General features: G+C 39.4%; 3 protein-coding genes across 3 annotated transcripts; 2 read left to right on the forward strand and 1 right to left on the reverse strand.

The window, feature by feature from the left end:
• The first annotated feature begins 84 nt into the window (after window positions 1-84).
• On the forward strand, window positions 85-2,543 carry LOC129725120 (WW domain-containing oxidoreductase-like). The gene has a single exon (XM_055680580.1). The coding sequence runs from the start codon at window positions 1,323-1,325 to the stop codon at window positions 2,541-2,543; it is 1,221 nt and encodes a 406-aa protein (XP_055536555.1). The 5' UTR covers window positions 85-1,322.
• Window positions 2,544-12,937: 10,394 nt separating this feature from the next.
• On the reverse strand, window positions 12,938-14,878 carry LOC129725118 (iduronate 2-sulfatase). The gene is made up of 3 exons (XM_055680578.1): window positions 14,553-14,878; window positions 13,302-14,499; window positions 12,938-13,242 (listed from the first exon to the last, which is right to left on the reverse strand). The coding sequence occupies exons 1-3, from the start codon at window positions 14,766-14,768 to the stop codon at window positions 13,106-13,108; spliced, it is 1,551 nt and encodes a 516-aa protein (XP_055536553.1). The 5' UTR covers window positions 14,769-14,878; the 3' UTR covers window positions 12,938-13,105.
• A 6,457-nt stretch (window positions 14,879-21,335) lies between these two features.
• LOC129725122 (E3 ubiquitin-protein ligase RNF113A) lies at window positions 21,336-22,568 on the forward strand. The gene is made up of 3 exons (XM_055680583.1): window positions 21,336-21,534; window positions 21,589-22,297; window positions 22,359-22,568. The coding sequence occupies exons 1-3, from the start codon at window positions 21,465-21,467 to the stop codon at window positions 22,522-22,524; spliced, it is 945 nt and encodes a 314-aa protein (XP_055536558.1). The 5' UTR covers window positions 21,336-21,464; the 3' UTR covers window positions 22,525-22,568.
• Window positions 22,569-24,123: the final 1,555 nt, after the last annotated feature.

Raw genomic sequence — 24,123 nt, forward strand, 5'->3', positions numbered from 1 at the left:
TTATCGTATCTGGCACTCGTAATAGGTAAAATAGGTTCGAAAAGCGTCCGACCGATCGATTTAATCTGAATCAAAATAGGTATATGAATTTCCGATACATTATGAATGTGATTGGAAGAGTTTTGAGGAATTAGGTTCGTCGTCGATTTAAGATTTCATAACAAAACGAAGTTTCCATGATGTCAACATATTGTGGGCAAGGTGGTGATTTTTTATTGGCCCGGTTTACCTGTTGACGTTTGGGTCCCACGCGTGTTGTAATAGATATCTCTTCGTCTTCCTTCGAATCAAATTCTTGCGAACGTAAAAATTTGCATTCCCACTTTTGTTTGAATCAGTTTGAACTTCCCTGTGCTCAGCTCAGTCAAAAATGATAATACCCACGCTTATTGTTAAAATTCGTTTCAAATGATCTTTTCGCACGAAAGTCCAATAAGAAAGTAAACAAGAATAAAGGGCCATGCACATTCCATATGGACAGATTTTTGAAGATTCTCTGTAATTCCAGGTTCTGTGGAGTATCGCAGCGATCGCAGCATACATTTCTGTCATATTGTTTATAAATCACATAGAAGTTGAGTGTATTTCGCATAGGTGTGGGTGATTTTTTTTAACTTTTACCTACGTATATAACAATTAACACCTCAGGATCTGAAACTAATTACGATTGCAGTTAGCAAATATTATCGTAAATTACTAAAAAACAATCTTTGTTGAATGTTAGTAACTGACGTCTATTGTTATGGTAATGCACATTTAATGGTTTCACTGCAACCATGTGTAATGAGTTTTTCCTATTCATCCGGTACGGAATCTCGCGTAGCAAGCTATCCAATGTGCTTTATGGTATACTAAACTACTAGTTTAGTTTGAAAAGCGTCTGAATATAATTTCGCAGCTCGCTTCTAACTGAAGGTAACAATCAGGATAACTAGACGGAGAGATTTTCTAATTTGTTGAAAACTCATTCAAGAACATAATGTAAGGGTCAATTAGATCTTGCAAACTACCAACATTATATACATCACCAACAACTGAAGCAATTATGTTTGCAATGAATGAATTTCGATTGTGCAGGTACACATGCGCTCGATTAGATAAAGTTAATTTTTCATTTTCGTTTACTCGCGCCGCATTGGTTTGACTTCAGTTAAGTGTATATATTTGCACACGCAAGACCTAACTAATGCTGCTAGAAAGAAAACATTGTTAACTATTAGGTGGGATGCGTGCAGTCGAAGCTTTTCCAATAGTTTATTCCAACTAAATTTGCACTATCAAAGCAGTAAAGTTTTGCCAGTTAGAAAAGATAGTTCAGCACGATGTCGGTTTCAACTCCAGAAATTGACGATGAATTGCTACCACCGTGGGAAGAGCTAGCTACTGACGATGGGTTTGTGTACTACCTAGATCGCGGAAAGCACGCTACTCAGCTGACTCATCCCCGTACAGGGAAAATAAAACGTATTCCCCGCGATCTTCCACAGGGCTGGACTAAACAAGTGGAAGAAGCAACCGGGAAAATTGCTTTTATCAAAGAAGAAACCCAGGAAAAGACTTACATCGACCCAAGACTAGCATCTGCCGTTGAAGCGGATCCGCAAACAATGGGTCAACTGCGACAACGTTTCAACAGTGGAACAAGTGCTCTCGAAGTTCTTGAAGGACAAGATCTCACTGGAAAAGTGGCAATAGTGACAGGAGCCAACACAGGAATTGGATATGAAACGGCCTTATCTCTAGCGTTGCATGGATGTGAAGTGATTTTCGCATGCCGCAATGAAGCAACAACGGGCAAAGCGATTGCGAAAATCAAAAGAATTAAGCACTCTGCTGGAAAAGCATGCAAGTTTATTAAAATAGATTTGGCCAGTCTTCGCTCCACAAAAGAGTTCGCCGACCAAGTTAAAGCCCAGTATAAACACATTGATATGCTTATTCTTAATGCTGGAGTCTACAGCCCACCCCAACATCTTACTGAAGATGGTTTCGAGACAACATTTCAGGTGTGTCATTTGTCGCACTTCTATCTAACCTTATTGCTCTCAGATACGTTCGATCACACATCCAGAATAATCGTGGTTTCATCCGAATTGCATCGCGCAAGCTTCCTGCGCACTAGCGACATAAACGAAAGTATGCTGGCTGCACCACCGCGAACATTTATAAGTTACAGTGCCTACAACGACGCCAAATTGTGCAATGTTATGTTTGCATTCGAGCTAGCTAAGCGTTGGAGAAGTCGTGGTATTGCCGTGTTTGCCCTTCATCCCGGTAGCTTAGTATCTACAGAAATTAATCGTAACTATTGGTTCTGGAGATTATTTTTCGTACTTATAAGACCATTCACGAAATCCGTTCAGCAAGCAGCCAGCACTACCGTTTATTGCGCCACAGCCCCAGAGCTAAACGGACTGACTGGACTTTACTTCAACAATTGCTACATTTGCGGACCGGCCGATAGCACAAGAAACGAGCGCAAGCAGAGACTTCTTTGGGAATTCAGCGAAAGCCTTATCGAACGTGCTACGAAGGATTTTTAGTTTCGATAGTAAGCTTTTATCTGTTTTAAAATCACCAATCGATTTGAGTAATATTATACACTTGACAACGGCAGTAAATGTGTTTGTGTCTTTTTTTCTGAAGAATCCCTGCGAGCTGTGTTGATAATAAGTTGAAAGAAATTGTTCACCAACTCAAAAAAATGAGAAAGGTAAGAATTTATTATAGACCTTGACTATCGCCTCTTTATAATTCCTCAAATCTGTTCAACGGACAGTATTTCCATCTCCAACACATCAAACGTACAAGTATTTTTGTAATCGTCAAAGTTCATTCTTTTCTGGATACCAAAGTATTAATGTTTCGATTGTTTTTATTGTTATTGATTAGACTTTTTACCTGCATTCGAACTTCGGTTGTCCCGTCGAAGTTAACTTTGTGGAACAATGGCAAAATAAACACAATCATTATTCAAAAAACTATTCGGCAATTATCTTTTCTAAAAAAAAATGCATCTATTAAATCATTTGTAGGGCTCGTGATTTTCGCTATGAAACCGAATAAAAAAATCACAGGAGGGTTGTGTGCAAAGCCACGACCGCAAGGTTGAAGTAGAATACTTTTACACAGCTCTACTTAAGGCTGTACATTAACCTACGGCCGGGCGAATCGGTTCGCGCCGCTTTTCGCGTTTAGCCTGGCAGAGGCCTAATGCGCACGGCCAACACAATAGAAAGGTGTTTTCACATTGAAAATTAGACTCGGCTTTACTGGAGTAAGTGTTGGAAAATGCATCTACCGCTCATACCGCCGCTATCGTACGAAAGCGCGTCGTTTCATGTGGGGAATAATATCAACAACGAAAAATGACGCGCGTCTAAGCACACCCGAACTGTTTCGCCGTGCTGCTTCCATTTACTTCCTTATAACATCCGCCTCATGGAAGTACCGGCTGCACCTACCGCTGAGGCTGTTACCATACTGCTACTGGTACCCAAAACTATTAACTCTTCAAATTAAGTGTTTTATTTGTCCTCAAAAGAACAATTGTTCATTCTTCTGAACAAAATGATCCAACTTTTCCATTAGAGGAAGTGCCGGCTGATGTACGGCAAAAATCTCGCCCGATCGCTCGCGTTGGCGTTCGTTCTCAGGCAGAGGCCTGAGACGTGGTGACCAACCACAGGGCAAGTGATTTGTTTAATTTGAAGGCAGCCACAGGCGCAACCCGGACGGTCCATCCAGCTCACCTTCCGACTAATGAATGTAGCTAGTTTTCCCAGAAACACTCTTTTATAGTCGAAGGGTGTTATGAAATAGGCCACGCCTTTCAGTTCAGTTGTTCCATTCCCTAATGTTCTTCAGACAAATTATTCCACAATTCGCATTTGACTTTTGTATCCAGCGAATAAACACCGATGGTGCTCTTGCTCTCACACACGCAACGGTTTTAACTCGTATCTTATTACGGTTTGTAACATCAAGCGATTTCGTTTGCTCGCTGTTGCGTGTTGCATCACGTTGCAACTTGGCAGCTGGGAGACGACAAAATTCTGTTGATGCTAATTGATTGAATCGACTTCATATTAGCTCTGCATAGTCGAACTAACTGTCTTTGTGAATGCGGTCTCACAGGGCAGTTTTTTTTTTCAAAGTCGGTTATGCTGATCGCAGCATTTGCGCTGCCCCTACAGTGGGGGGTTTACTAAATAAAGTAAAAATTAGACAACCACAACAGAATTTGATTGCATCTCGCACAGAATGTCCGCTTGTGTTGATGCCAGAAAATTATTAACCTTAAGTTATTCGTTTATTTGCCTTGAAAAAGGCATTTTGCGGTTCAAAATCGGTTGCTGATCGCAACCTTTGAGCTGGCCTAACAGTGGGGGAATTAAGATATACGGACAACATGCACTGTGGAAGCTATTTCACATTCAGTGAATTAGCCGGGCGCGACAGATATAAATTGCTAGGATCCAACACAGAATGCTCTCTTGCGTTGTCAAAAATTATTAACTTTCAATGACTTGTTTATTTGCCTTGAAAAAGGCATTTTGATTTCCAAAATTGGATTTCCTGATGGCAATCTTCATGCTGCCCCAACACGGGGGGAATAATGGCAGTCTGACGACACACGCTGAGAAAAACCGCGCTGCTCCTGAGATGTAGTGACACACAAGGGCTAGTGCTGCTGCTAAGGAAGGACGACTGCTGTTGTCGCTGTCTAGAACTATTATGAGCGGCTTCGGCTGACACAGGCTCTTATATAGGCCAAATAGCATGTTTTCAATTGCAAGGTATATGATTATGTCGACCGTGCTTGGGAAGCAATCATATAACGACCAATCAGAGGTCGAATTTTTCGTTTTGACAAGGCTTGACTATTTTCAATAGTACAATAGTGTGAATAATAAAATTACAATTATCTTCTTTTTGGAAGAATCTTAGAAGATTTTCCAATCTATTGCTGCAAGAACGAAGGATATCCATCGAATACTAACCGACTTATTAGCATTTGAAATTGGACATATTTTTCACTTTTCTCGGTTATAGATTTTCATTTCACATCCCTATGTAGCCGAACTTCCTGAGAGAAGTATTCTACTTCAAAAACCATCCGAAAGTCTAGAAGAAAAATGAGATTGAAAGCTTGAACACTACGAAATATATACGAAGAGGTTTGAATTTTATATCCTCAGACCAAGAAGCGACTCAAAGTTTAAACACTTTCTAGCAAAGTGCAGGTTTCTTGCAGAAAATGTCAATGAACATGTTAATAAAAATTTGTATTTGGTTTTATTCCAACAACCCTTCTTTTATCTTGCAATCACTGCAAAAAAAACAAGTTTCTAAACAAGACATAATGAACTAATCAAGGCTCTATGACCCGAGTGTTATATACTAAGTTCATCGTACTCGATATATTATACATGTGTTTGAATTTCATACACTTGCCTTCTTCATTAAATTGTCTCTGAGAGAGCTAGCCTGATTTTCAATATTCAAATAAAATGTTGATCAATAATAGAGTTTTCATGGCTAGGGGTGTATATGGAAATAACAAAACTTGTACTTCTCAGTGATTTTGTAACCGATTTGAATGTAATTAATTGCAAGTGGACGTCTCTGACTAATGGGAGATAAATGTTACATAAAGTAACGTGATCCAACAATAGGACTCAAAAATTTTATGGGTTTTAGGTAAAAATGTATTTATAAAACTGATTGAGTACGTTACTTCATGTAATTTTTAACCCCAAAAACATTTAGTTAATAGAAACTAATTCCGTTCAAATCGGTTAAAAAACCACTGAAAAGAACAGTAACACACAAGGTGTTTAAACCTCAAAAGTGTTGTGACGAAATGTACTTTGTTTACATATATTTATTTATTCATTTCGTCAAACAGAAGTGGACAGTATTCCAATACAATGTTTACTCACAAACTATTTTTAATTTAACAAGCGGTGTGATTGCGTATTGAGCTAAAAAAGTGTTAAAGTTTATGCCGAGATATTGTAAAGTCAATAGCATCGCAGTATTGATTGTAAGTGGTTATCATGCAATTGAAAGGTCCGAATTTTGCATATTTTGTGCGGTAATGATTGATGGCAAACATGTTTTGATTTCGAAGTTGTCGAATAGGTGCGTAGAAATTTAGCCTAGATAGAGGTAAAAGGCTGTTTCCCCATGTTAGGGGCGGCGTACAACAGCGTCTGATCCGGAACGGGCGGCTGAATCATGAAACGCGGTGTCTCGCCAGCTATATCAAAGACGGCAGCCCCGTCGCGAGACTAGGTATCGCAGCCCTAGTAAGGCAGCATACTGAATATTTAATACTACGAACAATCCAGATATAAATACGGAACGGAATAATCGACATGGACCTAGGCGAACGAAAAAGGACAACGATTATTGGAAACTCGGTACTTGGAATGTAAGGACTCTACTCGAACCGGCACGCGCAAGTATCCTGGCTAGAGAGCTGCGGAAGGTGAATGTGGAGGTTGCAGCTATCCAAGAGGTGCGGTGGCCGAAATCGGGAGAACGCGAATTCCGAGCAGTAGATCCTATTGCGGACACTTCATTTAAGTACCACATCTACTATAGTGGCGGCGTAAAAGCAGAAAGAGGAGTCGGTTTCGTGCTAATTGAAAACAGATGAAGCGTGTCATTAGATGGAGGCCGATCAGTGACCGTATATGCGTGTTGAGAATTAAGGGCAAATTCTTCAATAACAGCCTAATAAATGTGTACGCGCCGACCAACGAGAAACCCGATGACGAAAAGGAGGAGTTCTATGAGCTCCTGGAAAAGACATACAATGAGTGCCCAGGACACGATATAAAGATTGTCATCGGAGATGCAAATGCACAGGTCGGGCAGGAAGACTTCTTCCGCCCCGTAACTGGTAGGGAAAGCTTCCACTCTACTACGAACGACAATGGCCTGAGGCTTGTTAATTTCGCTGCAGCTAGGGGAATGGCTATCTGTAGCACTTATTTTGCACGCCGGAACATACGTAAGCACACCTGGATGCACCCGAATGGAGAGCTTTGCTCTCAAATTGACCACGTTCTGATTGATGGACGGCACTTTTCAGACGTTACAGACGTGAGGTCGTTCAGAGGACCGAGCGTTGACTCGGATCACTATCTCGTAGTAGCCAAAATCCGCGCCAAGCTGTCCAATGTGCTGAAATCCAAGGCAACGAGGAGGATGCAGTTGAACATCCAGCGGCTATCAACTGAAGAAGTAGCTGCAGAGTACTCGCAGAAAGTTGATGAACGGATTGAGGAAAGAGCTGAAGGGAACCTGAATGAACAGTGGAGGCACATCCACAGTTCGATCAGCACTACAGCGCGAGAAGTGTTGGGTACAACTGCGGCAGCTGCGCCCAATGAGTGGTTTGACGCTGAGTGCCAGCGAGTGACGGAAGAGAAGAACCGCGCCAGGGATCACATGTTGACCACGGATGTGACTCGCCAGAGCATGAGTAGATATCGAGATGCAAGAGCCGCTGAAAAGAGACTCCACCGCCGGAAGAAACGACAGCATTGGGAGCGTATTCTTGCGGAGGCGGAAGGTTGCTTCTCCAGGCACGATGCGAGGAGCTTCTACAAGAAGGTCAACGGAATCAGGAATCGAAACGTGTGAGCCCCTGTCATGTGCAACGATAGAGAGGGGAACCTGATAACCGATAAAACAGAGGTGGCCAGGCGTTGAAAGGAACACTTCAGTGTGCTGTTGAACGGTGAGGGAAACAGTGGAGTCGAAAGGAGCAGGATGACTATTGAGAATGATGGTCAAGCTGTGGATCCACCATCCATGGACGAGGTGAAGAAAGCAGTGAAAGAGCTGAGAAACTGCAAGGCAGCTGGGAAGGACGGCATTTCCGCCGAACTCTTCAAAGTCGGGAGCGAACAGCTGTATCGTGCCATCCATCGGATCATGCTGAGAGTGTGGTCTGATGAAGAATTGCCCTCGGACTGGTTAGAGGGTCTCATATGCCCGATCTACAAAAAAGGCCATCGCCTGGACTGTAGCAATTATCGGGGCATAACACTTCTCAACACCGTGTACAAAATTCTCTCCCGCATCCTGTTCCACAGACTGAGGCCGTTGCAGGAGACCTTTGTTGGCGAGTACCAATGCGGTTTTCGAGGGGGACGACGGACCAAATGTTTACCTTGCGACAAATCCTCGATAAATTTCGAGAATACAACTTGCAGACGCACCATCTGTTCATAGACTTTAGGGCAGCGTACGATTCAGTCAAGAGGAATGAGTTATGGCAGATTATGATGGAACATGGCTTCCCAACAAAGCTGATTAGGCTGATACGTGCCACCCTTGAAGGTTCTACATCAAGCGTCAGGATAGCCGGTGAGATATCGGACTCGTTCGTGACGTTAGATGGTTTGAAGCAGGGTGACGGGCTGTCGAACTTATTGTTCAACATCGCATTGGAAGGTACTATACGGAGGGCTGGTGTGCAGAGAAGCGGCACCATCATTACGAAGTCGCACATGCTTCTCGGTTTTGCGGACGATATCGACATCATCGGTGCTGCGGTGGTGCTAGATGGGGAAACATTTGAAGTAGTCGACGAATTTATATACCTGTGCACATTAGTGACATGTGACAACGAGGTTAGCCGTGAGATAAAGAGACGGATAGCAGCCGCAAACAGGGCCTTTTACGGATTACACAACCAGCTAAGGTCCCGCAGTCTGCAAATCTTTAGTTCGGATTTGCACTCTATAAAACACTGATTCTTCCGGTGGCCCTCTACGGCCACGAATCATGGACGCTGAAAGAGGCTGATCAGCGAGCTCTTGGTGTTTTTGAGCGTAGGATTTTGTGTTCAATCCTTGGCGGCAAACTAGAAAATGGTGTTTGGCGCAGACGCATGAACCATGAAGTGTACCAGGCATACAAATCGGCGGATATAGTCAAGCGGATAAAACACGGCAGGCTTCAGTGGGCTGGGCATGTAGCGAGAATGCCGGATGAGCGTCAAGCGAAGGCTATATTTAGCAGGAATCCCGATAGAGGTCGACGACTTCGAGGTAGACCCCGCACTCGTTGGATGTGTGCTGTCGACGAGGATGCACGCGAAATAGGTGTTAGGGGCGATTGGAGGATAGCAGCCCAAGACCGAGGGACATGGCGACGTATTCTGGATTCGGCATTGGATCGATAATCGGTCTGTCGCCTTTAAAGTAAAGTAAAGTAAGTAAGAGGTACAAGTGTAGCCGAATAAATATGCTGCAAAACGATATCGTCGGAATATATATATATTAGGGTGGGGAAAAGTGATCGATTTTTCAGAACCAATTTTTTTTTGGTTCCTTTTGGGGCCCCAAACAACTCTAAACTTTTGTCTCCGCTTGGCGCATTGCATTTTGATTTGTATGAATAAAAAGCTCAATTTAGTGATCTAATAATGCACTACATTATGTAAAAGTATAGTATTTTAGATGCCTAACAATTTTGCAGAAGGCACTGAGAAGCTAGGATGTCCATAAGAAAAGCTATAGCTGTTCAAAGTTGAGAATGTCGATTTAAAAGCAGAAAATCTTGTTTTCTGCCAACATTACCAATGTACCGGCGGGCGCCAGTAGAATTCCCATCAGAAATAACCTGTCGTAACGAGTTTATACACTCAGGTGGATCAAACAAACAAAGTCAGGTCAATATTCTAGTCGTAGGTAGAATCTACAACGTGTTTCAGAGGTTACTTCTGATGGAAATCTGACTAACGCCGGTACACTGGCAGTGTTGGCAGAAAAAATGATTTGCAACATAAATTTCGACATACTCAACTTTGTACAGCTCCAGTATTTCTTGGGACACCCTAGCTCTTTGATATCTTCGGCCAAGTTGTTAGGCATCAAAAAACCTACCATTTGAAGTCATGAAACCTATGGTTTGAGCCACTTTGACTCTTTAGAATGGAACGTTGGTTTTTCCATACAAATCTCACTATAAATTTGAAATGCAATGCGCCAAGCGGAGACTAAACCAATCGACTTTCGATAAATCTAGGATTGTTTGGGGCTCCAAATAGAACAAAAACAAAACTTGGTTCTGGCTTTCTGCTATCGAGTTTCATTTTTTTCATATAACGATTCCCCACCCTAATATATATAGTTTGCTTGTCTTTCAGTCACACACGACAAATGTAAGTTACTTAAATTGTCTTTTTTCCAAGCAAACTCTGAACCTGAGGTACACTGAAGTTTGTTATTTTTTGTGTGTAGCAACGCAAACACTCCTGTCCTGACTACAAGTTACATTTGACTTTAGTCCTCCACTCGCCTGGTATGAAGCCAGTCGTAAGGAAATCAAAGCTAACTGCGTCTTAACTTATGTTCGGCACACGTGTTAAATTAGCACATGGCTGAAGGTTCTGATGCAGGCGCATTGGCAAAAACCGCCAAAAATGTAATAAAGGGCGGAAGGCAATTTTGAGATGTAAGAAAGACATAATATCAAAGATATCTAGCAAGTAAATGAAATTTTAATTTAATTTAATTCAATTTTCTTTAATTTAATTTATTTTCTTTAATTACATAGTATGTGTTAATAGAGTGCATAAGTTGAGATATGGATAAACTTTCAACAACTGGATTATTCAAAGGAAATTAATTACACACTGAAAATTTATTGCCGGGTCTCGGTTTCTGCCGAGAACGTTATTTGTTTATTAAAATATCATTCACGACCGAAGACGTTAATAACGATCATTCATAAAAAATAGAAGAAAACCGGCTGTAACTCGGCAAAGCCATTTTATGCATTTTATGCATATCGAGTTTCAAGTTTAGCTTATGGCGCCGTGACGAGCCGTACCAAAATTCTATTCAACTTTCTCTCTATTGCTCGATGAAAATTTGCAAAGATGTTCTCAAGAAGTTGTACTTCATGATAGAGCAAATTGATACGACGTTTAAACTGTACGAAGAAAGCGATAATTCTTTGGCCGATACGTGAAAAATTTAGCAGTTATTAAAAAATCTACAGTATAATATTAACCCATTCCCGGCGGGTGACATTCAGACTTTGATTCAAGCTCAACAATTATACTTGAAAAATTTCACGATATTACTTAACTATTCATGGTTAATGCCAATTTAACAGAAATTTCTGTAGATTAATCTACGGGAACGATCCTTTTCTACGGTCATTCAGATCCGAAGGTAAAATCTACAGAGCCATGCAAGCGGCTCTTTTCGAAACAGGATCAATTATTAAGGAAAAGAGTTAGGGATGGGCGAACGGCTCACGAGCCGTTCATATGAACCGGTTCTTAAAAAAGAGCGAAAGAACAAACGGCTCACGAAAAAGAACCACGGTACTTTGAGCGCACCAAAGCTGTTTGGTTCGCGCGAACCCGAAGTTTACCGAGACAACACGAACTGCCAACGCTCGTGAATCATTGTGAACCATGAGCCGTTCACCGTGAGTGAGCGGTTCAGAGCCGCTCTTGCAAAAGAGCCGTTTCGCCCACCCCTAAAAAAAAATAATCGACTTTCGACTAAGTTTCTGCAGAAGCTGAAGTTTCTAGATTCAGTAAATTCATAGACCATTTTACGAACTGACAGGTGTCACGTATTCTGCTGTTGATGATGTTGCTTTTACGTGCGTTATGTCAGCGGTTCCGAGCTTTCTGTCAAAATTTGATTCATAGATTGAGTTCAGAAACGTCTCGTGAAATTGTCTATATAAATGGTTTCATTGAATTAAACGTTTTGAGGAATAAATAATAAAAAAGAATTATGACATATTTTGAATGAACTGGTATCGCACAACGATACATTCAGGTATCGATACGTTAGCCTCGATGCTATCGGAATATCAGTACTCGCTTTCGATACAGGTATTGATCCTAAGTATCGATGTTTAATGGTATCGCAACGTCCCTATTGCTAGAGTCTGTATAAAGAGCTGCTATGTTGTTTTCATTATCCATTGCATTCAATGAATAATTTATAAATTCAAGTAAATTGGTCGATGTTGAAGTCATGTTGCTTCCGGTTATTCGGTTTTTAATTTGGAGAAATAGTTGTTAGCATTGCTTCGAACAGTTTAGGAATGCAAGAAATTATACCTATTCCCCGATAATTACGTATGTCACTGTGCACTGTGAGATTTTCAAATTAATCATTCCACCAATTGTAAATGTCATGAAATATAACACTTGGAATATAAAGAAAATATTTTGGAAGTTATTTAATGGTATGGTGGTTGAATAAAGTGCTTTACAATAAATATTTCGTCGTGTTTCTATTACTTTTTTGTACTCTACGACCTTCAAAAAGGCATTAAAGGTATAAATGTACCGTGCGACGATTTTGAAATTTTGACTGGAGATGCAGGACGTCATAACGAATCGAATTATATACTCTGAACCTTTGGTCCATTTTTTCTATAATACCTAACCGTCTGTGGGAGCACCGTGCAATTAAGATTTCAAATAAAGTGCACGTTTAAAATGCGCTTAGACTCCATATGCATAGTCGCATACGAAATAATAAAACTTAATTGTGCGCTATTAAATAGAAGGGGTATCACCATTACCTTTTATATGAAATAAAAAAAAGATTACAACTATTTCGTATTTCATCTTGGCAACAACAAACCATTTATTATCGATTTCTCGAACAGATTTGTGATGGTACAACGTGCGTCTTATTAATTTTATCATGGAGCTGTGAAACGTTTTAAAAACAATCTCGCATGTATTTGAAAGTAACTTTTTTTGAAAAGATTGTAATTAATGTATAACACGAATAAATATGTCAAGTTCCATTGCTGAGACCACTCAACTCTAAGTTCTTGCCAGTATCTTCATCAATAAGTGAATTAATACGGTATGTTGTATTACCCTCAAATTCATTCTGTTCACTCTCACTACATAACATACATATTATATATTGTATATATTTTGCTATATTATCCTCAACAAAACGGACTAACGGAGTATTATCGATGCGTTAATAAGGGTCTTGGCAGCATATGCTCGTTATTCTAAGATTACTTTATTTACTACTAGCGATTGCTTCAAACTCATTACAAAATGCAAAACTTGCAAAAATCAAACGAATTGTTTCTTCAATCGCGACAAAAGCCAATTCTTTGTTTCTTGCATCTGTGGACGATCTGTTAGATTTATATTCTCTTGAGGATCAATGCTGTGGTCGTAGAGTTCTTCACCGTAAATTTTTGTCCAATCTGTATTTAAAATAATTCATTTTGTATGAGAATTTTTACTACTATGAAGTTCCACTTACCTCGACCGAAGGTCACAGGGTCAAATCCAACCCAAGCAGTGTATCGGAAACGACGGTTACGAATACTGTAGCCCATTATTTTAATTTGGTACAGCTTTGGTTTGTCACTGTTGGGATAGAAGGTCGGGTACGCCTCTGGTCGCGGATACTGACTGAACGCTTCTTCCACTAAGCCGTCTGTAGGATTATCTAAAATATATGGCAGTAAAGATTTTCCTTCAACGCAGGTTGCCGTCTCTACATCAGTGGTGCACTTTTCTATCGGTGGCAAACCTGCCAAATCTACCATTGTGGGAAATAGATCCAATAACTCGACCACTTTATCTATCTTTTTATTGACCTTTGGCAACATATCTGGACTGTAGACTATTAACGGTACATTCAAGGCAACATCGTAATTACTGTATTTGGACCACTCAGCATGTTCACCCAGAGACCACCCATGATCTGATGTTAACAAAATAATAGTGTTATCAAAGTTCACATCCTTCAATAGCTGCCCGATCAAATCATCCACATAAGTAACGGAGGCGTAATAGTGTTGTCGAATCTTCAGTCTGACTCCCTCGCGGATTGGCCCAAAAGGATAGCTGATATTCAAAGCTTTCATATCATCTCGGCTTCTGATATCCAAATACGAGCTCCAAGCTACAAGCGGTAAACCATGTGGAGGATAGTCAAGATCTTGGGCTTCGAATTTCTGAATGTCATGCAAATCTAAGAATTTTGCGGGGAACTTAAACGGGATGTGTGGTTTATGATATCCAACTGCCAAAAAGAATGGTGTTGTAGAGTTTTGATGCTCTGTCAAAAACATTTTCGCTTCCCATGTACTCTGAATATCGGGTAACGTCTCATCGGGTTGCAACTTTAGAACAACCGGACAGAGCAGATTCTTGCTTACGTCTCCCGATGCCATATCAATGCATGTTGGTTTATTCATAAACTCTTCCGTTGAAGGATGGAATGGCACAGAACTCCAGCTAAGTGGATAATCATCTGAATAATTTGACGAAATTCCTGGGTGGAAAATTTTTCCTATAGATTGGGTTAGGTAACCATGTTGTTTGAAGTACTGAGGAATCGTAGTGAAGTTTCCAGCGGATTGTCTCCAGTAGCTATAGAAATCGTACAGCTTGGTTGTATCCGGTCTTCGGCCTGTTAAAAAAGAATTTCTGCTCGGGGCACATAGCGATTGCTGGAAAAATCGAACTTTTGTCTGCGGTCTCCATAATTAAATTACGTACCTACCTGTGCAAAAACATTCGTGAACATGAATCCATTTTTCGCTAGGGAATCGATGTTAGGTGTTATAGCCTTTGTATCGCCGAAGGCACCAATTGCCGGCCGAAAATCGTCCAACACAAACAGTAATACATTATTGCGCTTAGCAATCTGAGACGATGATTTAACAGCCAATGCTAACACCAGTAGAAAAAGCGAGTAAGTGCTAGCACCTTTCATCATCACCACGCACGATAGTTTCGCCTGTAAATGCACTTCAAAGGAAAAAATATTGCGCTTTCGTTCAGCTCTGTCTTTGCTTGAGGCTTCAAATGGAATGATGTCATGGCGTAGCAGGAATAAGTGAACTGATTATGTATCTATGTGGTTCTTCGTTTGTTGTCTTTCCACAGACTACATGCACAGGATACATTGTAGTTCAAGTTCAAAGGAGAGACACAATACGGCGGGTAGTTGCGATCCATCTAATAGTATAATCTAGCTTTGCTTATGCATAATTCGATATGAAAAAAAAGCTGGATATTCATTAGTGCGGTTTGAACCATCCAGTACACACCTACTGGTTTAGATTTAGTTAGGAGTTGACACTGCTATCTAAATTATTAGCCCGCTAACAGCAAAAAAAATTACTAGTTATTTTAGCTGTTCTTGCTTCTTGCCAATCCAATTTCATCAGTAAGTGATCGAATTTTATCTATTAATTTATATCATACTTTCCTACTGAAAATCACTTCTATTTCATTATGGAAGGATTACGTATGAAAAGTTTTATAATTGCGCAAAAGAAATTTTATCTAAACAACCTGCAGAGGTTCACATCTATAGGGACTTCAATCGAAACAACGATGACTTCATCTTGGACTCTGACAACGAAAGCATCCTATTCCAAGTTTGGCGAAATCAGGTTAGCTATGTGAGGAACCGTAAAAATTGCTATTCGGACCTACTTTTGGCGAATATTCACGAAGATTTCTGTGCGACCGAATCATTTAACCCACTGTGGAAGCAATTGAATATTCCTTATTTTGATACGAATATCAAAGACCTAACGACTAAACTGTGTCATTTAGCAACAAATTTTAAGAGATGAAGGAAATGTCGAATCATCTGTTAGCGTCTTTTACAGAATTCTCTACAACATCATCTCTCAAAAGATTCCATTAAAGAAAAAAAAAACAACACCACGGTAACACTAAACATCCAGTCTGGTTTAACAGACAAATCAAAAATTTAAAAAATCGCAAACAAAAACCCCAAAAAGTCAGACAATTTTCCATCAATAATTAAACTCGACGAACATGTTGGTGGTAACTCGGAGAAAAATGGCAATTTTATCCAGAATATCCAGGAAACGTTGGTGTCATCCAACTTCAGGCACAGGATATTTTGCAGGGTCTAATAAATTCAGACCCTTCAAACGGACCTGGACCTGACGCAATTCATCCAGCACTCAAGAAGAATCTTGCAAAGGAACTTACATCTCTTTTGTTCTGGCTGTTCAATATATTGTTAAAAACTGGAGTTTTCCCAAATATATGGAAAAGCTCATTTTTGGTACTTATTTTCAAATCTGGGCGGAAATCTGACATACGTAATTATCTTGGAATCGCTTTTATCTCTTGTAACCTCAAACTCTTTGAGGCAATTGTCAATGAAACAATGTTTGCTCAAATCAAAAATCAAATAACAGACAAACAACACAGCTTCTCAAAGGCTACATCCACAAATTTGCTTGAAATCGTAGATTACTCATTGAATGTAATGGATAATTAGAACCATGTTGAAGCTCTCTATGCAGACTTTAGCAAAACATTTGATCATATTGACACACTCATGCTACTTTTTAAACTGCAAAAATTGGAATTGAGTCTGGTCTCCTGAATCATATATAACAAACAGGCAACCAATAACAAAATTTAATGGAAAGAAGTCAAATTCCATTCAAGTTACTACAGACTCCCACTTAGGACCACTTTTTTTTATTTTGTACATAAACAACATTTCTTTCATCCTCAAAAATAATAAAGTAATGATATATACTGACGACGAGAAGCTGTTTTTGGAAATAGAAAATCAAGATTTCAGAATGAAATCCACACATTTTACATCTGTTTCAAGAAAAGCCTACTGGAATTGAATGCGAAAAAATGCAATGTACTCCTGCATTTTGATCAATATCGACGATTTCAATGATGGAAACGAAAACTTTGATTGTCTAGCTGTCTTATGTATTAGGTGATAACATTATACTGCTTTTCAATCAAAGAACAAAGCTATGCGAGTAGAAAATTGGAACGCAACCCCCAACGTACATAGCCATAATGTAACACCGTTGACCGGGTCAACTTAAAACCAAAAAGAAAATTGGTCTAATGAAAATGATAATCGTTTTTGTATTGTAGTAGAATATATGCAATTACTTCCTAAAACTGCATCAAATGCATGGCTGAATTTAAATGCTTGCGATTACAGTTTACACTGATTAGAGTCTACTCAGAACTGAAAGTTCCCGATGTTCGCGAGTGGCAAAGCGATGCCGTTTTAGAAACAAACACGAGGCTAAATTACCAAGCCACCTTTACCTTGTCGCATTTGGACCAGTTGTGTTACCAGTATAACGATGGGCATGATATGAAAATCACGCCTAAAATGAAAATGGAAAATAAAAGTATATGCGATACGGCTATACCGGCAAGGTAACTTTTACAATATGTTGAACATGTTCATGTAACTAACCTATCAAGCCCCAAACGGTTTCTAGCGTAAATAGATAGCGGTAGCAATGCCCTCATCAAGAGTCACGTTTTTCAACGCTGGGGCTAAACGGGTTAACGGAAAAGTTACAATTGCGCTGACTGAAACTGAAATACAATGACGGTCGTAACTTCATTTATTGACGATTTGAATGGTTTGAGATATGTTTTGATGATTACGAAACTACACGATCGTAATGTTGTTTAATACCGATTAAAATAGTTTCAGATATGTTTATTTGTGACGAAACTACTATGGCGGACAGAGTTTTCGAAGCATGCTAGCTTGTTAAAGCTTGTTGCTGAAAGGATTTTGTATACCAATAAATTAAATGCAAATAAAGTGAAATCGACTTCTTGTTAGTTTCTACACTATGTTATTTTCAGTTACCTCTCTGATTACACTGGTCAATACAGGTTGTACTCTAAAGCTCAAACTGGAAAAAATTAAAAATTGTAACTTTTTCAGCATTCATGTGAATTTTGATGTCATGGTCTCTTTTTCAGAGAATTAAATGAGTTTTGCCGTAAGCGAACGTAAAAGCGACGAACAAACAAAAGCTATAATTTTTCTAGGGTAACCATTTAGAGCTTGAGGGCAACATTTAGTTTTTGCTTTTGTCGACCAGTGTTATTCATAGATGCAAAGCGTTCACAATGCATGAAGTTGAGGAAATTCCTCCGTTACCTGTAGTTTAACCCATTCCCCGCGGATGATGCCATATGGCATCACCTGACATATAAACTTTTTTTTTCTTCATCTATAGTTTATTTGACACGGCACAAATACAATTCAATGTTTAACGGCGCCAATTATATCTGGTAGCTTACTTTCTAAAGTATCTTAATAACTAAAAGCAAATTTTTTATCCTCGCTGCCGACTACGAGCTGAAACTAAATCTAACTTAAAGCTAGAATATTTTGCATTAAAAGTACAGGTTTGCTGTTTGATGGTTTTCATTGCCATAGGTAAGCAGCATATTAAATTTGTTCCGCTGCTGGGCCAAGATATTACGGACTGGCATATTGGGTTGTTTCCATCGGGCCTTGAGAGTATCGTGCGGGTCTGATTGCTGTTTCCGGATCCGGGGTCTTAACGTGTTCTTGTCGTTTGGTTGGATGTAGGCGGAAGGGGATAGGACTAAACTGGGGCGTGGATGGATTTCAGGAAAACGTATATAAGGGACATGTAGGATAGGTCACGGCTCGCCAAGACATCACGAACAGGAACAGCCGGCTGCCTACCTTCGGCCTGCAGGGAAGCTATAACATATAAACTTTGATAACAGTTTTACAACTATACTTGAAATTTCTAACAATGAAATCTGAGCAGTTAGAGAACAGATTGATCTTCAACATGCTATATAGTTTGTGCCAATTATGCATGCGGTTGCTGAGTAAAAAGAGTTTGAATGTCATTTTTCGATGTAAAAACTGATTTCTCTCCGCGGGGATAGGGCTGAACCACAGACAGACGTCCAAGCAAGAACAACATTGATCGAAAATGTTGTGTAAACTTTCAAAGAGAATTTCTTTATAAATCACTTGTACACTAGCGCCGCATGATGACCTTATTGCTACATTTTTGTTTTTCGCTGGTGTACGAGGCTGGCATCACTCGTAGCGTTATCTGGCTGCCAATTGCTAGTACAGTAACTATTCGCTAACTGGGCACGCTTTAACTGGGCTTCTTTTTAACTGGGCGCTCGCTAACTGGGAGGATTCCCAGTTAAAAAGACAACAAACGTCAAATATCTAAACGAACGGGGGGCATGTGGATTGGGAACGAAAACTGAAAAATTAAAGTTTTTTCTAATCGAACATATTTGAAATACAAAAACAATAATATAGCTGATAAATGTACTCGCTATATAAAACTAAAGTTAAAAGCTTTATTTGAGAGATAAGTTTGTGGTTGTGGCATCACTGTTTGGTGATCAACATGAGAACGCAAGCCTTTTATGAAGTTGTCGCGAAGCAGTGTTATCCATTGAACTTCCCCTCGGCGTTGAGATGATATCCCAGTTAGCGAGCTGATTTCAATAACTGGGAAGTGCTCGTCGCCCAGTTAGCGAACAGTTGCTGTACTTAAATCTTTACACATGTTTGGAACTCAGCTCGGACGCCTGTCTGCGTTTAAATCCTTTGTGCACTTGGGCACAGACTCTCTTTCTTTTTTAAAGGCATTTTTATTGGAATATAGAAATAACATTCGTGATACTGATATGCTATTCAGAATCAGAAGTTTAATACGTCACTAAAGTCACAACATGCCTTCTTGCCGGCCGCGGCCCCCGGTTGGAAACCGCTTATCTAGAGTGTCATTTGCCAGTACTTCTATCTCTTCATTCGAGTGGAATCGCTTAGCAGAACCACATTTTCAACCGGTGAACGTAAAATCGTCTTTCAGGGCTAAATAGTGCGAATACGGAGGCTGGTGAACCAGTTCGTAGTGCAATTTCTTTAATATATCAATCGTATTGCAGACAGAATGAGTGAGAGCATTGTCTTGGTGAAAGAACACACTTTAGGCCAGTACTGTGCCTGTGGATTCAAATTTGTCCACTAGACGCTCAATTGTTGATCTGGCAGGACGATTATGACGACCAGAAATTGGCCGAAGCGCTCGTAAAGTTAAGACCACTAACTCCGAATTTCGGTAGTGAATTTCAATAAGATCGACTCATTGGTGGATCTTGTTTCGTTCCATTATGAACAGGCAATCTTACTGCGAAAAAACATCAAAAGAGCGGGAAAATCGGTCTATTTTTATAGCGCTCTTATTGAAAACCTTTTACTATAATTCAAGTTTATTCGCTTTAACAAAAACTTGTTCTACAAATCACGTTTTTAGGGTGTTCGTTTGGATTTTACCAAAATCGAAACCGGAATTTAAAAAAACTGGACATTTTTCAAGCTCTTAAAAGATTTGTTTGCCTATAAAAATATTATTCTTAAGTAAATCAAATGAGGTCAGTCAAACAAAATCCGAAGTCAGTTCAAAATTGTTCCTAAAACTTGATGGTTATTTAAAATATGTTGGTCCCCGTGGTTCTGTGGTTAGCGATGTCGGTCGGCTAGCTCTCCCACACGGTTGTGATATCGGGTTCGATTCCCGATCGAGTCGAGGATCTTTTCGAGCTGGAAATTTTCTCGACTCAGCATTGGGGCACGGTGTATCGTTGTACTTATCCTACACATGCAAAATGTGCCAAAAACAATATCGATAACGAGTTCTCTCAACTAATCTAGTTGATCGAGACCGCTATTAGCCCCAAGGCTAAGCGTGCGATATTGTTAATTTAAAATATGTGAAAACTAAATGTGTTGATATTAAAATTGGTATCGTAATTCTATTATGTCTCAATGGCTTTTGGATTCAATCCAATGTTGGTTTGAAAAAAAAAATATGCAAAAATTTAAGTTTCTCGAAGCTAAGTTTCCATCCCTATTTATGTTTGTACAATTATTTAATATAACCAAATATTACAATGCCACAATGGTTTTAATAAATGTTTGACAAAATGCATACGCCATAAAACTACTCATAATTGTAACAAAACACCTCCACGCATGGAAACCACTCAGTTTTCTAAGCGCAATCAGAATTGTGTAGTTTTAATCAAATCAGAACAGTGGCGTGAAAATGCTTAAACGTTATCTAAAGACCTGTCATGCTTATCATCAATACCGTAACGTTCGTAACCCGCAATGAATCTATAACGCTTACAACACTGCTGCCACCAGCGTTGCCAGGTATCCAGATTTAGCTGGATTATCCAGATTTTTGAACATGTATCCAGGTAAACAGCTTTGATGTCCAATTATCCAGATTATTCATGGATGATCCAGATTTTATTTTCTCTGTTCCGCAAAAAGGTCATCACTTCAATTTTGGCGCGAAATTTTGCAATTTTGTCACCTCAAATTTTGCGTACCCCAAGACTTTTATCCGAAAAATTAACCTTCCACCCCACGAAATAACTGCCAGATTTTTTACAGATTTTTATTTTGCCTTTTCCAGATTTTTAAAATTGACCTGGCAACGCTGGCTGCCACAAACGTAATTACGATTTGTTTGTAATCAAAAGTTTAGCCGATAATTCTGGACTCTTAGATTCTGGATATTGCGATATAAGATAAGCTTAAATACTTTCCTGTATTATGTCCGGCTTTATTAAACGAAACCTTAAAAATCAGAAGGCACGTAAACGCCAGCAATCGTCGGGTTCAGGTGAGACACTAAATAACTGCCCTGAGAAAAATTAACATAGATCATTATTTTCAGATGATTCCACACCTGAAAGCAGCATCGTCGTCTCTCAAGAAAGAAAACGTAAAGCTAATCCAAATGTTCAAAGTTCTAACGCGCTCAAAATCCGCCGCAAGCCTGCCGATAGTGACAATTCTGAAAATAGCTCTGACGACAACGACGGCGTCGGTGTCAGTTATAAATCGAAGCGCTCTGCCACACCGGCCGGCCCACAAGATCAGGGCGCAACAGCCGAGTTAGAAATTGAAACGTCTAAAACTCACGACGCCCAAGCTATATACGAGAAAAGTATTGAAATCAACAAGGAACTAGAAGGAAAAGAAGATGATAAAGTATACAGAGGATTGAACAATTATACTCAGTTTTATAAGAAAAAGGATAGTGCATTGGGAAACGCAGCCTCAGGTATGGTGCGAAAAGGTCCAATTCGGGCGCCATCTAATATAAGATCTACTGTACGATGGGACTATCAACCGGATATCTGCAAGGACTACAAGGAAACGGGATACTGTGGCTTTGGTGATAGCTGTAAATTTTTACACGACCGAAGCGACTATAAGCACGGTTGGCAGCTAGAACAAGAAGCGTCCACAACGGGCGGCACGTACGCGAACGATTCCGACGATGGAAATGATACCAAATACGAGATTCATTCCGACGAAGAAGAACTTCCGTTTAAATGTTACATTTGCCGAGAGAGTTTCGTTGATCCTATTGTTACGAAGTAAGATATAATCTGCGATTTGCAATGTTCAATATTAAATCATTTGTTAACTTCTTTGTAGGTGTAAACACTACTTTTGCGAAAAATGTGCTCTCGCGAATTATAAAAAGTCGACAAGGTGCGCAATCTGTGGTGTACAAACCAACGGAATGTTCAATCCAACAAAAGAGTTGATAGCCAGGTTGAAAACAAGAGAAATTCAGCAGGACGACTCCGATAGTGATTGAAAATGAGGCTGATGAAATGAAAATATAACTAATTAAAAATATCATCCATTGTTCTTGTATTAACTGTGATGACGCACGATCATCGATATATTCCTACATAAGAAATCGTTCCAAATACATAGTTGAAATATTTCAATATTGCGCTCCCCGGCTTTAAAATTTTATGATTTTGGTAAAGTTTCTGTAATTTCTTATCAGATTCAATTTTTAAAATTTATAACATCAATTGTACAGAAATTATTCAATGATTGAATTCCTAGAAGAAAAATAATCAATTTTTGGAGAGACGCTATTGGTAACTTAGCACTGCCTAAATCAAGGAAACAACCCATTCCTTTTAATTCAAACACAACCGACACTTACGTGGTACACAAAACGATTTGACAAGTATTTTCCAATTCTAATTTTTAGAAAGGCCAATTCAAGTATATTCTTAATAAATCTTATTTGCTACCGCGCCTACGTTAGTAACGATTATTGCGAACTAAAAAACAACACCTCCCCAAATAATATACTTCGATTTTTGTTTTTAATATTTGCCATTTGCAGTGGTGGACACCGCTAACTTAAAATTTAGCGACGCTAATCCGCTAACTGGAAAATTAAACTCGATAATCGCTAAACGCTAAACCCCTTATTAGCGAAAGTTGCGTTAATCGTCAACTTATTAATACGTAGATTGGTAATCGCTCCATTATTCATCTCAACAGCTTGGTGCACCTATATTCATCTTATTTCTCTCATTTGTCCAATTTACCGTCAAATTTCTACAAATTTTTGAAAGTAAATCGATTTGCTTCTCGATTTTCTCAAGTGGTTGAAAGTTTTAAGTTGAAAATATGGTAAAGTTTGATGATAAATTGATCAAAAAGGTGTGATGAGATGAATATAGGTTCTGAGATGAATATAGGAGCGGTTACCCTAATATGGTTATGTTTATTGCTCATCAAAACAAACGAAAATAGTAACTACATTTACAACAAGAAGTTCAAAATTCACAGAACGATAATACTTGAGGATTTTTTGAAAACAAGGAGCAACAAAAGTGATTCTGCTTGTATAATAATACTAATTACTGATACTTCTAGGAATGTTTTTAAAAACCCAATTATTATCCGAATCGAATAAGTAGAACCGAAGTTGCTGTAATTTCTTGTGCATTACAATTTACTGAAATTTTCGGCGGTCCAAAAAATGAATACAGATCACCTTGAGCTTGTTCTCCAGAATGCTTTTGTGTCTCATACGATAACTGGAACCCTTTCTAGAGTAAAATGACTGACTAGCGCTTGGGTCGTAAAAAGAGGAATTCTAGACAATTAGGACAATTGAATGTTGTTTGATTGAAACATATATTCCAAAAGTAACTTTTGCAATGAGGTATGTTCATCATTCAAAGCAATTTATGCACGCCATCAGCGACACACAGTTTTTGAAAATAGTTTTTTTAGCGTCTCGAAGGCCAAAATTTTAGCTAAGCTAACAGTCCGCTTCCTAATTATTAGGGTCTGATATTAGCGATTAGCGAATTAGCGGAATGATGCCCACTACTGGCTATTTGACATTGCAATAGCTGTGCAACCGGCAACCTCTTGATAC

This window comes from Wyeomyia smithii, chromosome 2 (genome assembly GCF_029784165.1).
Source record: "Wyeomyia smithii strain HCP4-BCI-WySm-NY-G18 chromosome 2, ASM2978416v1, whole genome shotgun sequence".
In the NCBI taxonomy this organism is placed as follows: Eukaryota; Metazoa; Arthropoda; class Insecta; order Diptera; family Culicidae; genus Wyeomyia; species Wyeomyia smithii.

Coding starts and splice junctions, on each gene's coding strand:
- LOC129725120 (XM_055680580.1), top strand. CDS start 1,323: ATGTCGGTTTCAACTCCAGAAATTGACGATGAATTGCTACCACCGTGG.
- LOC129725118 (XM_055680578.1), bottom strand. CDS start 14,768: ATGATGAAAGGTGCTAGCACTTACTCGCTTTTTCTACTGGTGTTAGCA. Junction 14,500..14,552: donor TCACGAATGTTTTTGCACAG/GTAGGTACGTAA, acceptor CGATTTTTCCAG/CAATCGCTATGTGCCCCGAG. Junction 13,243..13,301: donor CCCTGTGACCTTCGGTCGAG/GTAAGTGGAACT, acceptor TTTTAAATACAG/ATTGGACAAAAATTTACGGT.
- LOC129725122 (XM_055680583.1), top strand. CDS start 21,465: ATGTCCGGCTTTATTAAACGAAACCTTAAAAATCAGAAGGCACGTAAA. Junction 21,535..21,588: donor CCAGCAATCGTCGGGTTCAG/GTGAGACACTAA, acceptor CATTATTTTCAG/ATGATTCCACACCTGAAAGC. Junction 22,298..22,358: donor GTTGATCCTATTGTTACGAA/GTAAGATATAAT, acceptor ACTTCTTTGTAG/GTGTAAACACTACTTTTGCG.